At 50.9% G+C, this 14,691-nt stretch overlaps 1 protein-coding gene across 2 annotated transcripts in view; it reads right to left on the reverse strand.

Annotated features, from left to right (window-relative positions):
- Nucleotides 1-13,193, reverse strand: part of LOC131929372 (uncharacterized) — a 33,832-nt gene extending 20,639 nt beyond the window's left edge. Inside the window, exons 1-2 of one of the 2 annotated variants that reach the window (XM_059285522.1) lie at nucleotides 13,172-13,193; nucleotides 418-569 (exon numbers count right to left, since the gene is read on the reverse strand). In XM_059285522.1, coding sequence (XP_059141505.1) covers nucleotides 418-531 — 114 coding nt within the window. In that variant the 5' untranslated portion in view covers nucleotides 532-569; nucleotides 13,172-13,193. Of the gene's footprint in view, nucleotides 1-417; nucleotides 608-13,171 lie in introns of those variants that run through there. The other variant, XM_059285521.1, reaches the window with a different exon arrangement.
- Between the last annotated feature and the right edge of the window lie 1,498 nt (nucleotides 13,194-14,691).

Consider the following 14,691-nt stretch of genomic DNA (forward strand, 5'->3'; position numbering starts at 1 on the left):
TAGACTAGCACTGGGAGGATGAGTAGACTAGCACTGGGAGGATGAGTAGACTAGCGCTGGGAGGATGAGTAGACTAGCACTGGGAGGATGAGTAGACTAGCACCAGGAGGATCAGTAGACTAGCACCAGGAGGATGAGTACATTAGCACTGGGAGGATGAGTAGACTAGCACTGGGAGGATGAGTAGACTAGCACCAAGAGGATGAGTACATTAGCACTGGGAGGATGAGTAGACTAGCACTGGTAGGATGAGTAGACTAGCACTGGGAGGATGAGTAGACTAGCACTGGGAGGATGAGTACATTAGCACTGGGAGGATCAGTAGACTAGCACTGGGAGGATGAGTAGACTAGCACTGGGAGGATCAGTAGACTAGCACTGGGAGGATGAGTAGACTAGCACCAGGAGGATGCTCACCTGTTGTCTGTAATATCCTTTACTGGCCAGGTACTTCTGGTTGACAGGTGACAAGATACTGGAGATCTGATGGACCAAAGGAGGTGAGGAGCTCTTGACCGCACACTTTTTCATGGCCAGTAGTGACAGAGTTCTAGCAACACTTCGAATCCCTGTAAGCAATAAATCCAGGTGAATGCATGCAGGGAACATTGAGTTAGTACATGATCTCTTGTTAACTTTCTTCTCACCAAATTAAAGGTGAATATGGGCAAACCCTGTCTAACCCACTGACTGACCCAGTCTAACCCACTGACTGACCCAGTCTAACCCACTGACTGACCCAGTCTAACCCACTGACTGACCCTGTCTAACCCACTGACTGACTGACCCTGTCTAACCCACTGACTGACCCAGTCTAACCCACTGACTGACCCTGTCTAACCCACTGACTAACTGACCCTGTCTAACCCACTGACTAACTGACCCTGTCTAACCCACTGACTGACTGACCCAGTCTAACCCACTAACTGACTGACCCTGTCTAACCCACTGACTGACTGACCCTGTCTAACCCACTGACTGACTGACCCTGTCTAACCCACTGACTGACCCTGTCTAACCCACTGACTGACCCTGTCTAACCCACTTACTGACCCTGTCTAACACACTGACTGACCCTGTCTAACCCACTGACTGACTGACCCTGTCTAACCCACTGACTGACCCTGTCTAACCCACTGACTGACCCAGTCTAACCCACTGACTGACCCTGTCTAACCCACTGACTGACCCTGTCTAACCCACTGACTGACTGACCCTGTCTAACCCACTGACTGACTGACCCTGTCTAACCCACTGACTGACCCAGTCTAACCCACTGACTGACTGACCCTGTCTAACCCACTGACTGACTGACCCTGTCTAACCCACTGACTGACCCTGTCTAACCCACTGACTGACTGACCCTGTCTAACCCACTGACTGACTGACCCTGTCTAACCCACTGACTGACTGACCCTGTCTAACCCACTGACTGACTGACCCTGTCTAACCCACTGACTGACCCAGTCTAACCCACTGACTGACTGACCCTGTCTAACCCACTGACTGACCCTGTCTAACCCACTGACTGACTGACCCTGTCTAACCCACTGACTGACTGACCCTGTCTAACCCACTGACTGACCCTGTCTAACCCACTAACTGACTGACCCTGTCTAACCCACTGACTGACCCAGTCTAACCCACTGACTGACTGACCCTGTCTAACCCACTGACTGACCCTGTCTAACCCACTGACTGACCCTGTCTAACCCACTGACTGACCCTGTCTAACCCACTGACTGACCCTGTCTAACCCACTGACTGACCCAGTCTAACCCACTGACTGACTGACCCTGTCTAACCCACTGACTGACCCAGTCTAACCCACTGACTGACCCTGTCTAACCCACTGACTGACTGACCCAGTCTAACCCACTGACTGACCCTGTCTAACCCACTGACTGACCCTGTCTAACCCACTGACTGACTGACCCTGTCTAACCCACTGACTGACTGACCCTGTCTAACCCACTGACTGACTGACCCTGTCTAACCCACTGACTGACCCTGTCTAACCCACTGACTGACCCTGTCTAACCCACTGACTGACCCTGTCTAACCCACTGACTGACCCTGTCTAACCCACTGACTGACCCTGTCTAACCCACTGACTGACCCTGTCTAACCCACTGACTGACCCTGTCTAACCCACTGACTGACCCTGTCTAACCCACTGACTGACCCTGTCTAACCCACTGACTGACTGACCCTGTCTAACCCACTGACTAACTGACCCTGTCTAACCCACTGACTGACTGACCCAGTCTAACCCACTGACTGACCCTGTCTAACCCACTGACTGACCCAGTCTAACCCACTGACTGACCCTGTCTAACCCACTGACTGACCCAGTCTAACCCACTGACTGACTGACCCTGTCTAACCCACTGACTGACCCTGTCTAACCCACTGACTGACTGACCCTGTCTAACCCACTGACTGACCCTGTCTAACCCACTGACTGACTGACCCAGTCTAACCCACTGACTGACCATGTCTAACCCACTGACTGACTGACCCTGTCTAACACTGACTGACTGACCCTGTCTAACCCACTGACTGACCCAGTCTAACCCACTGACTGACTGACCCAGTCTAACCCACTGACTGACCCTGTCTAACCCACTGACTGACTGACCCTGTCTAACACACTGACTGACCCTGTCTAACCCACTGACTGACTGACCCAGTCTAACCCACTGACTGACTGACCCTGTCTAACCCACTGACTGACTGACCCTGTCTAACACACTGACTGACCCTGTCTAACCCACTGACTGACTGACCCTGTCTAACACACTGACTGACCCTGTCTAACCCACTGACTGACCCAGTCTAACCCACTGACTGACTGACCCTGTCTAACCCACTGACTGACTGACCCTGTCTAACCCACTGACTGACCCTGTCTAACCCACTGACTGACTGACCCTGTCTAACCCACTGACTGACCCAGTCTAACCCACTGACTGACTGACCCTGTCTAACACACTGACTGACCCTGTCTAACCCACTGACTGACTGACCCTGTCTAACCCACTGACTGACCCTGTCTAACCCACTGATTGACCCTGTCTAACCCACTGACTGACTGACCCTGTCTAACCCACTGACTGACTGACCCTGTCTAACCCACTGACTGACTGACCCTGTCTAACACACTGACTGACTGACCCAGTCTAACCCACTGACTGACTGACCCAGTCTAACCCACTGACTGACTGACCCAGTCTAACCCACTGACTGACCCTGTCTAACCCACTGACTGACTGACCCTGTCTAACACACTGACTGACCCTGTCTAACCCACTGACTGACTGACCCTGTCTAACCCACTGACTGACTGACCCTGTCTAACCCACTGACTGACCCTGTCTAACCCACTGACTGACCCAGTCTAACCCACTGACTGACCCTGTCTAACCCACTGACTGACTGACCCAGTCTAACCCACTGACTGACCCTGTCTAACCCACTGACTAACTGACCCTGTCTAACCCACTGACTGACTGACCCAGTCTAACACACTGACTAACTGACCCTGTCTAACCCACTGACTGACTGACCCAGTCTAACACACTGACTGACCCAGTCTAACCCACTGACTGACTGACCCAGTCTAACCCACTGACTGACCCTGTCTAACCCACTAACTGACCCTGTCTAACCCACTGACTGACCCAGTCTAACCCACTGACTGACTGACCCTGTCTAACCCACTGACTGACCCTGTCTAACCCACTGACTAACTGACCCTGTCTAACCCACTGACTGACTGACCCAGTCTAACACACTGACTGACCCAGTCTAACCCACTGACTGACTGACCCAGTCTAACCCACTGACTGACCCTGTCTAACCCACTGACTGACTGACCCAGTCTAACCCACTGACTGACTGACCCTGTCTAACCCACTGACTGACCCTGTCTAACCCACTGACTGACTGACCCTGTCTAACACACTGACTGACTGACCCAGTCTAACCCACTGACTGACTGACCCAGTCTAACCCACTGACTGACTGACCCAGTCTAACCCACTGACTGACCCTGTCTAACCCACTGACTGACTGACCCTGTCTAACACACTGACTGACCCTGTCTAACCCACTGACTGACTGACCCTGTCTAACCCACTGACTGACCCTGTCTAACCCACTGACTGACCCAGTCTAACCCACTGACTGACCCTGTCTAACCCACTGACTGACTGACCCAGTCTAACCCACTGACTGACCCTGTCTAACCCACTGACTAACTGACCCTGTCTAACCCACTGACTGACTGACCCAGTCTAACACACTGACTAACTGACCCTGTCTAACCCACTGACTGACTGACCCAGTCTAACACACTGACTGACCCAGTCTAACCCACTGACTGACTGACCCAGTCTAACCCACTGACTGACCCTGTCTAACCCACTAACTGACCCTGTCTAACCCACTGACTGACCCAGTCTAACCCACTGACTGACTGACCCTGTCTAACCCACTGACTGACCCTGTCTAACCCACTGACTAACTGACCCTGTCTAACCCACTGACTGACTGACCCAGTCTAACACACTGACTGACCCAGTCTAACCCACTGACTGACTGACCCAGTCTAACCCACTGACTAACTGACCCTGTCTAACCCACTGACTGACTGACCCAGTCTAACCCACTGACTGACCCTGTCTAACCCACTGACTGACTGACCCTGTCTAACACACTGACTGACCCTGTCTAACCCACTGACTGACCCAGTCTAACCCACTGACTGACCCTGTCTAACCCACTGACTGACTGACCCTGTCTAACACACTGACTGACCCTGTCTAACCCACTGACTGACCCAGTCTAACCCACTGACTGACCCAGTCTAACCCACTGACTGACTGACCCTGTCTAACCCACTGACTGACCCTGTCTAACCCACTGACTGACTGAACCTGTCTAACCCACTAACTGACTGACCCTGTCTAACCCACTGACTGACTGACCCTGTCTAACCCACTGACTGACTGACCCTGTCTAACCCACTGACTGACCCTGTCTAACCCACTGACTGACCCTGTCTAACCCACTGACTGACCCTGTCTAACCCACTGACTGACCCTGTCTAACCCACTGACTGACTGACCCAGTCTAACCCACTGACTGACCCTGTCTAACCCACTGACTGACTGACCCAGTCTAACCCACTGACTGACCCTGTCTAACCCACTGACTGACCCTGTCTAACCCACTGACTGACCCTGTCTAACCCACTAACTGACTGACCCTGTCTAACCCACTGACTGACTGACCCTGTCTAACCCACTGACTGACCCTGTCTAACCCACTGACTGACCCTGTCTAACCCACTGACTGACCCTGTCTAACCCACTGACTGACCCTGTCTAACCCACTGACTGACCCAGTCTAACCCACTGACTGACCCTGTCTAACCCACTGACTGACTGACCCTGTCTAACCCACTAACTGACTGACCCTGTCTAACCCACTGACTGACCCTGACTAACCCACTGACTGACCCAGTCTAACCCACTGACTGACCCTGTCTAACCCACTGACCAACTGACCCTGTCTAACCCACTGACTGACTGACCCTGTCTAACCCACTGACTGACTGACCCTGTCTAACCCACTAACTGACTGACCCTGTCTAACCCACTGACTGACCCTGACTAACCCACTGACTGACCCTGTCTAACCCACTGACTGACTGACCCTGTCTAACCCACTGACTGACTGACCCTGTCTAACACACTGACTGACTGACCCTGTCTAACCCACTGACTGACCCTGTCTAACCCACTGACTGACCCAGTGTAACCCACTGACTGACTGACCCTGTCTAACCCACTGACTGACCCAGTCTAACCCACTGACTGACCCTGTCGAACCCACTGACTGACTGACCCAGTCTAACCCACTGACTGACCCTGTCTAACCCACTGACTGACCCTGTCTAACCCACTGACTGACCCTGTCTAACCCACTGACTGACTGACCCTGTCTAACCCACTGACTGACTGACCCTGTCTAACCCACTGACTGACCCTGTCTAACCCACTGACTGACCCTGTCTAACCCACTGACTGACCCTGTCTAACCCACTGACTGACCCTGTCTAACCCACTGACTGACCCAGTCTAACCCACTGACTGACCCTGTCTAACCCACTGACTGACTGACCCTGTCTAACCCACTGACTGACTGACCCTGTCTAACCCACTGACTGACTGACCCAGTCTAACCCACTGACTGACCCTGTCTAACCCACTGACTGACCCAGTCTAACCCACTGACTGACCCTGTCTAACCCACTGACTGACCCTGTCTAACCCACTGACTGACTGACCCTGTCTAACCCACTGACTTACCCTGTCTAACCCACTGACTGACTGACCCTGTCTAACCCACTGACTGACTGACCCTGTCTAACCCACTGACTGACCCAGTCTAACCCACTGACTGACCCTGTCTAACCCACTGACTGACTGACCCAGTCTAACCCACTGACTGACCCTGTCTAACCCACTGACTGACCCAGTCTAACCCACTGACTGACTGACCCTGTCTAACCCACTGACTGACCCTGTCTAACCCACTGACTGACTGACCCTGTCTAACCCACTGACTGACTGACCCTGTCTAACCCACTGACTGACCCAGTCTAACCCACTGACTGACCCTGTCTAACCCACTGACTGACTGACCCAGTCTAACCCACTGACTGACCCTGTCTAACCCACTGACTGACCCTGTCTAACCCACTGACTGACCCTGTCTAACCCACTGACTGACTGACCCAGTCTAACCCACTGACTGACCCTGTCTAACCCACTGACTGACTGACCCTGTCTAACCCACTGACTGACTGACCCTGTCTAACACACTGACTGACTGACCCTGTCTAACCCACTGACTGACCCAGTCTAACCCACTGACTGACCCTGTCTAACCCACTGACTGACTGACCCTGTCTAACCCACTGACTGACCCAGTCTAACCCACTGACTGACCCTGTCTAACCCACTGACTGACTGACCCTGTCTAACACACTGACTGACCCAGTCTAACCCACTGACTGACCCTGTCTAACCCACTGACTGACTGACCCTGTCTAACCCACTGACTGACCCTGTCTAACCCACTAACTGACTGACCCTGTCTAACCCACTGACTGACTGACCCTGTCTAACACACTGACTGACCCTGTCTAACCCACTGACTGACTGACCGTGTCTAACCCACTGACTGACCCAGTCTAACCCACTGACTGACCCTGTCTAACCCACTGACTGACTGACCCTGTCTAACCCACTGACTGACCCAGTCTAACCCACTGACTGACCCTGTCTAACCCACTGACTGACTGACCCTGTCTAACACACTGACTGACCCTGTCTAACCCACTGACTGACTGACCCTGTCTAACCCACTGACTGACTGACCCTGTCTAACCCACTGACTGACCCTGTCTAACCCACTGACTGACTGACCCTGTCTAACCCACTAACTGACTGACCCTGTCTAACCCACTGACTGACTGACCCTGTCTAACCCACTGACTGACCCTGTCTAACCCACTGACTGACTGACCCTGTCTAACCCACTGACTGACTGACCCTGTCTAACCCACTGACTGACTGACCCTGTCTAACACACTGACTGACCCTGTCTAACCCACTGACTGACCCAGTCTAACCCACTGACTGACCCAGTCTAACCCACTGACTGACCCTGTCTAACCCACTGACTGACCCAGTCTAACCCACTGACTGACCCAGTCTAACCCACTGACTGACCCTGTCTAACCCACTGACTGACCCTGTCTAACCCACTGACTGACCCTGTCTAACCCACTGACTGACCCAGTCTAACCCACTGACTGACCCTGTCTAACCCACTGACTGACTGACCCTGTCTAACACACTGACTGACCCTGTCTAACCCACTGACTGACCCAGTCTAACCCACTGACTGACCCAGTCTAACCCACTGACTGACTGACCCTGTCTAACACACTGACTGGCCCTGTCTAACACACTGACTGACTGACCCAGTCTAACCCACTGACTGACCCTGTCTAACCCACTGACTGACTGACCCTGTCTAACCCACTGACTGACTGACCCAGTCTAACCCACTGACTGACTGACCCTGTCTAACCCACTGACTGACCCTGTCTAACCCACTGACTGACTGACCCTGTCTAACACACTGACTGACCCTGTCTAACCCACTGACTGACTGACCCTGTCTAACCCACTGACTGACTGACCCTGTCTAACACACTGACTGACCCAGTCTAACCCACTGACTGACTGACCCTGTCTAACCCACTGACTGACTGACCCTGTCTAACACACTGACTGACCCAGTCTAACCCACTGACTGACTGACCCTGTCTAACCCACTGACTGACCCTGTCTAACCCACTGACTGACCCTGTCTAACCCACTGACTGACTGACCCTGTCTAACCCACTGACTGACCCTGTCTAACCCACTAACTGACTGTCCCTGTCTAACCCACTGACTGACCCTGTCTAACCCACTGACTGACCCTGTCTAACCCACTGACTGACTGACCCTGTCTAACCCACTAACTGACCCTGTTTAACCCACTGACTGACTGACCCTGTCTAACCCACTGACTGACTGACCCTGTCTAACCCACTAACTGACCCTGTCTAACCCACTGACTGACTGACCCTGTCTAACCCACTGACTGACCCTGTCTAACCCACTGACTGACTGACCCTGTCTAACCCACTGACTGACTGACCCAGTCTAACCCACTGACTGACTGACCCTGTCTAACCCACTGACTGACCCTGTCTAACCCACTGACTGACTGACCCTGTCTAACACACTGACTGACCCTGTCTAACCCACTGACTGACTGACCCTGTCTAACCCACTGACTGACTGACCCTGTCTAACACACTGACTGACCCAGTCTAACCCACTGACTGACTGACCCTGTCTAACCCACTGACTGACCCTGTCTAACCCACTGACTGACCCTGTCTAACCCACTGACTGACTGACCCTGTCTAACCCACTGACTGACCCTGTCTAACCCACTAACTGACTGACCCTGTCTAACCCACTGACTGACCCTGTCTAACCCACTGACTGACCCTGTCTAACCCACTGACTGACTGACCCTGTCTAACCCACTGACTGACTGACCCTGTCTAACCCACTGACTGACCCTGTCTAACCCACTGACTGACTGACCCTGTCTAACCCACTGACTGACTGACCCTGTCTAACCCACTGACTGACTGACCCTGTCTAACACACTGACTGACCCTGTCTAACCCACTGACTGACCCAGTCTAACCCACTGACTGACCCAGTCTAACCCACTGACTGACCCTGTCTAACCCACTGACTGACCCAGTCTAACCCACTGACTGACCCAGTCTAACCCACTGACTGACCCTGTCTAACCCACTGACTGACCCTGTCTAACCCACTGACTGACCCTGTCTAACCCACTGACTGACCCAGTCTAACCCACTGACTGACCCTGTCTAACCCACTGACTGACTGACCCTGTCTAACACACTGACTGACCCTGTCTAACCCACTGACTGACCCAGTCTAACCCACTGACTGACCCAGTCTAACCCACTGACTGACTGACCCTGTCTAACACACTGACTGACCCTGTCTAACACACTGACTGACTGACCCAGTCTAACCCACTGACTGACCCTGTCTAACCCACTGACTGACTGACCCTGTCTAACCCACTGACTGACTGACCCAGTCTAACCCACTGACTGACTGACCCTGTCTAACCCACTGACTGACCCTGTCTAACCCACTGACTGACTGACCCTGTCTAACACACTGACTGACCCTGTCTAACCCACTGACTGACTGACCCTGTCTAACCCACTGACTGACTGACCCTGTCTAACACACTGACTGACCCAGTCTAACCCACTGACTGACTGACCCTGTCTAACCCACTGACTGACTGACCCTGTCTAACACACTGACTGACCCAGTCTAACCCACTGACTGACTGACCCTGTCTAACCCACTGACTGACCCTGTCTAACCCACTGACTGACCCTGTCTAACCCACTGACTGACTGACCCTGTCTAACCCACTGACTGACCCTGTCTAACCCACTAACTGACTGACCCTGTCTAACCCACTGACTGACCCTGTCTAACCCACTGACTGACCCTGTCTAACCCACTGACTGACTGACCCTGTCTAACCCACTAACTGACCCTGTTTAACCCACTGACTGACTGACCCTGTCTAACCCACTGACTGACTGACCCTGTCTAACCCACTAACTGACCCTGTCTAACCCACTGACTGACTGACCCTGTCTAACCCACTGACTGACCCTGTCTAACCCACTGACTGACTGACCCTGTCTAACCCACTGACTGACTGACCCAGTCTAACCCACTGACTGACTGACCCTGTCTAACCCACTGACTGACCCTGTCTAACCCACTGACTGACTGACCCTGTCTAACACACTGACTGACCCTGTCTAACCCACTGACTGACTGACCCTGTCTAACCCACTGACTGACTGACCCTGTCTAACACACTGACTGACCCAGTCTAACCCACTGACTGACTGACCCTGTCTAACCCACTGACTGACCCTGTCTAACCCACTGACTGACCCTGTCTAACCCACTGACTGACTGACCCTGTCTAACCCACTGACTGACCCTGTCTAACCCACTAACTGACTGACCCTGTCTAACCCACTGACTGACCCTGTCTAACCCACTGACTGACCCTGTCTAACCCACTGACTGACTGACCCTGTCTAACCCACTGACTGACTGACCCTGTCTAACACACTGACTGACTGACCCAGTCTAACCCACTGACTGACCCTGTCTAACCCACTGACTGACCCAGTCTAACCCACTGACTGACCCTGTCTAACCCACTGACTGACCCAGTCTAACCCACTGACTGACCCTGTCTAACCCACTGACTGACTGACCCTGTCTAACCCACTGACTGACCCAGTCTAACCCACTGACTGACCCAGTCTAACCCACTAACTGACTGACCCAGTCTAACCCACTGACTGACCCTGTCTAACCCACTGACTGACCCTGTCTAACCCACTGGCTGACCCTGTCTAACCCACTGACTGACTGACCCTGTCTAACCCACTGACTGACCCTGTCTAACCCACTGACTGACCCTGTCTAACCCACTGACTGACTGACCCTGTCTAACCCACTGACTGACTGACCCTGTCTAACCCACTGACTGACCCTGTCTAACCCACTGACTGACCCTGTCTAACCCACTGACTGACCCTGTCTAACCCACTGACTAACTGACCCTGTCTAACCCACTGACTGACTGACCCAGTCTAACCCACTGACTGACCCTGTCTAACCCACTGACTGATTGACCCTGTCTAACACACTGACTGACCCTGTCTAACCCACTGACTGACCCTGTCTAACCCACTGACTGACCCTGTCTAACCCACTGACTGACCCTGTCTAACCCACTGACTGACCCTGTCTAACCCACTTACTGACCCTGTCTAACCCACTGACTGACTGACCCTGTCTAACCCACTGACTGACCCTGTCTAACCCACTGACTGACCCTGTCTAACCCACTGACTAACTGACCCTGTCTAACCCACTGACTGACCCTGTCTAACCCACTGACTGACCCTGTCTAACCCACTGACTGACTGACCCTGTCTAACCCACTGACTGACCCTGTCTAACCCAGTGACTGACTGACCCTGTCTAACCCACTGACTGACTGAGCCTGTCTAACCCACTGACTGACTGACCCTGTCTAACCCACTGACTGACCCTGTCTAACACACTGATTGACTGACCCTGTCTAACCCACTGACTGACTGACCCTGTCTAACCCACTGACTGACCCTGTCTAACCCACTGACTGACCCTGTCTAACCCACTGACTGACCCTGTCTAACCCACTGACTGACCCTGTCTAACCCACTGACTGACCCTGTCTAACCCACTGACTGACCCTGTCTAACCCACTGACTGACTGACCCTGTCTAACCCACTGACTGACCCTGTCTAACCCACTGACTGACCCAGTCTAACCCACTGACTGACTGACCTGTGTAATCTATCCTACCACAACATTTCTATACAAGCAAATCATTTAATAATAACACAGAAGTCTACATACATCTTTAAATAATCTGTTGGAACTTACAAAAGAAAACATTTCGCATTACAGAAACGTAAAACAATTTTTCTTAAAGGAAACATTTTCAATACAGAAACGTAAATAATGTGTTATAAAAGAAAACATTTTGAATTACAGAAACGTAAAATAATATGTTATAAAAGAAAACATTTTGAATTACAGAAACGTAAAATAATTTGTTATAAAAGAAAACATTTTTAATTACAGAAACGTAAACAAATTTGTTATAAAAGAAAACATTTTACATTACAGAAATATAAAATAATTTGTTAAAACAGAGAACATTTAGCATTACAGAAACTCAAAGTGTAAACAGAAAATATTTAGACAAATTCTTTGCTAAACAACTCCTACAATAAAATATTCAGAAAACAGTAATGTCTAGGTCTTTTTTTATTCACACAAATATATTGATGCCATATAGGGCTAATGTCAGATAGCAGCTGCCATAAATGGCTAATGTCAGACAACTGCCATATAGGGCTAATGTCAGATAGCTGCCATATAGGGCTAATGTCAGATAGCTGCCATATAGGGCTAATGTCAGATAGCTGCCATATAGGGCTAATGTCAGATAGCTGCCATATAGGGCTAATGTCAGATAGCTGCCATAAATGGCTAATGTCAGATAGCAGCTGCCATAAATGGCTAATGTCAGCCAACTGCCATATAGGGCTCATGTCAGATAGCTGCCATATAGGGCTCATGTCAGATAGCTGCCATATAGGGCTAATGTCAGATAGCTGCCATAAATGGCTAATGTCAGACAACTGCCATATAGGGCTAATGTCAGATAGCTGCCATATAGGGCTAATGTCAGATAGCTGCCATATAGGGCTAATGTCAGATAGCTGCCATATAGGGCTAATGTCAGATAGCTGCCAGGTACACAAAGAAGGGTTCAGGTAAACTACAGGTACATGCTATAGGTACACTCAAGAGACATTACCTTAAACAGCAGCAACTCCGGTATTTGCCATCTATTGTTGATTCCATCTTTTGAAATGAGGGTTCAGGATATATGTCATTTACAAGGCATAGGGTTCAGGATATATGTCATTTACAAGGCATAGGGTTCAGGATATATGTCATTTACAAGGCATAGGGTTCAGGATATATGTCATTTACAAGGCATAGGGTTCATGAGTTATGTCATTTACAAGGCATAGGGTTCAGGATATATGTCATTTACAAGGCATAGGGTTCAGGATATATGTCATTTACAAGGCATAGGGTTCAGGATATATGTCATTTACAAGGCATAGGGTTCAGGATATATGTCATTTACAAAGCATAGGGTTCAGGATATGTCATTTACAAGGCATAGGGTTCAGGATATATGTCATTTACAAGGCATTTTATTTGACTGACTCATATCATTACAGACAAGAAAATATTTACAGACTACTCTTTCCAAGTGCTGAACCCTAACCTTCACCTAACTTGAACCCTAACCTTCACCTAACTTGAACCCTAACCTTCACCTAACTTGAACCCTAACCTTCACCTAACTTGAACCCTAACCTTCACCTAACTTGAATCCTAACCTTCACCTAACTTGAACCCTAACCTTTACCTAACTTGAACCCTAACCTTCACCTAAATTGAACCCTAACCTTAACCTAACTTGAACCCTAACCTTTACCTAACTTAAACCCTAATTATGCAACTGGCTGACCTACTGGATAGAATGGCTGACCTACTGACTCACTGGATAGAATGGCTGACACACTGGATAGAATGGCTGACCCACTGGATAGAATGGCTGACCTACTGACCCACTGGATAGAATGGCTGACCCACTGGATAGAATGGCTGACCTACTGGATAGAATGGCTGACCTACTGACTCACTGGATAGAATGGCTGACACACTGGATAGAATGGCTGACCCACTGGATAGAATGGCTGACCTACTGACCCACTGGATAGAATGGCTGACCCACTGGATAGAATGGCTGACCTACTGGATAGAATGGCTGACCTACTGACCCACTGGATAGAATGGCTGACCTACTGACCCACTGGATAGAATGGCTGACCCACTGGATAGAATGGCTGACCTACTGACCCACTGGATAGAATGGCTGACCTACTGGATAGAATGGCTGACCAACTGGATAGAATGGCTGACCTACTGACAAACTGGATAGAATGGCTGACCTACTGACCTACTGGATAGAATGGCTGACCTACTGGATAGAATGGCTGACCTACTGGAAAGAATGGCTGACCTACTGGATAGAATGGCTGACCTACTGACCCACTGGATAGAATGGCTGACCCACTGGATAGAATGGCTGACCCACTAGATAGAATGGCTGACCTACTGACCCACTGGATAGAATGGCTGACCTACTGACCCACTGGATAGAATGGCTGACCCACTGGATAGAATGGCTGACCTACTGACCAACTGGATAGAATGGCTGACCTACTGGATAGAATGGCTGACCTACTGACCCACTGG

Source organism: Physella acuta, unplaced genomic scaffold (genome assembly GCF_028476545.2).
Source record: "Physella acuta isolate Inbredline_101_S28 unplaced genomic scaffold, ASM2847654v3 ptg001621l, whole genome shotgun sequence".
In the NCBI taxonomy this organism is placed as follows: Eukaryota; Metazoa; Mollusca; class Gastropoda; family Physidae; genus Physella; species Physella acuta.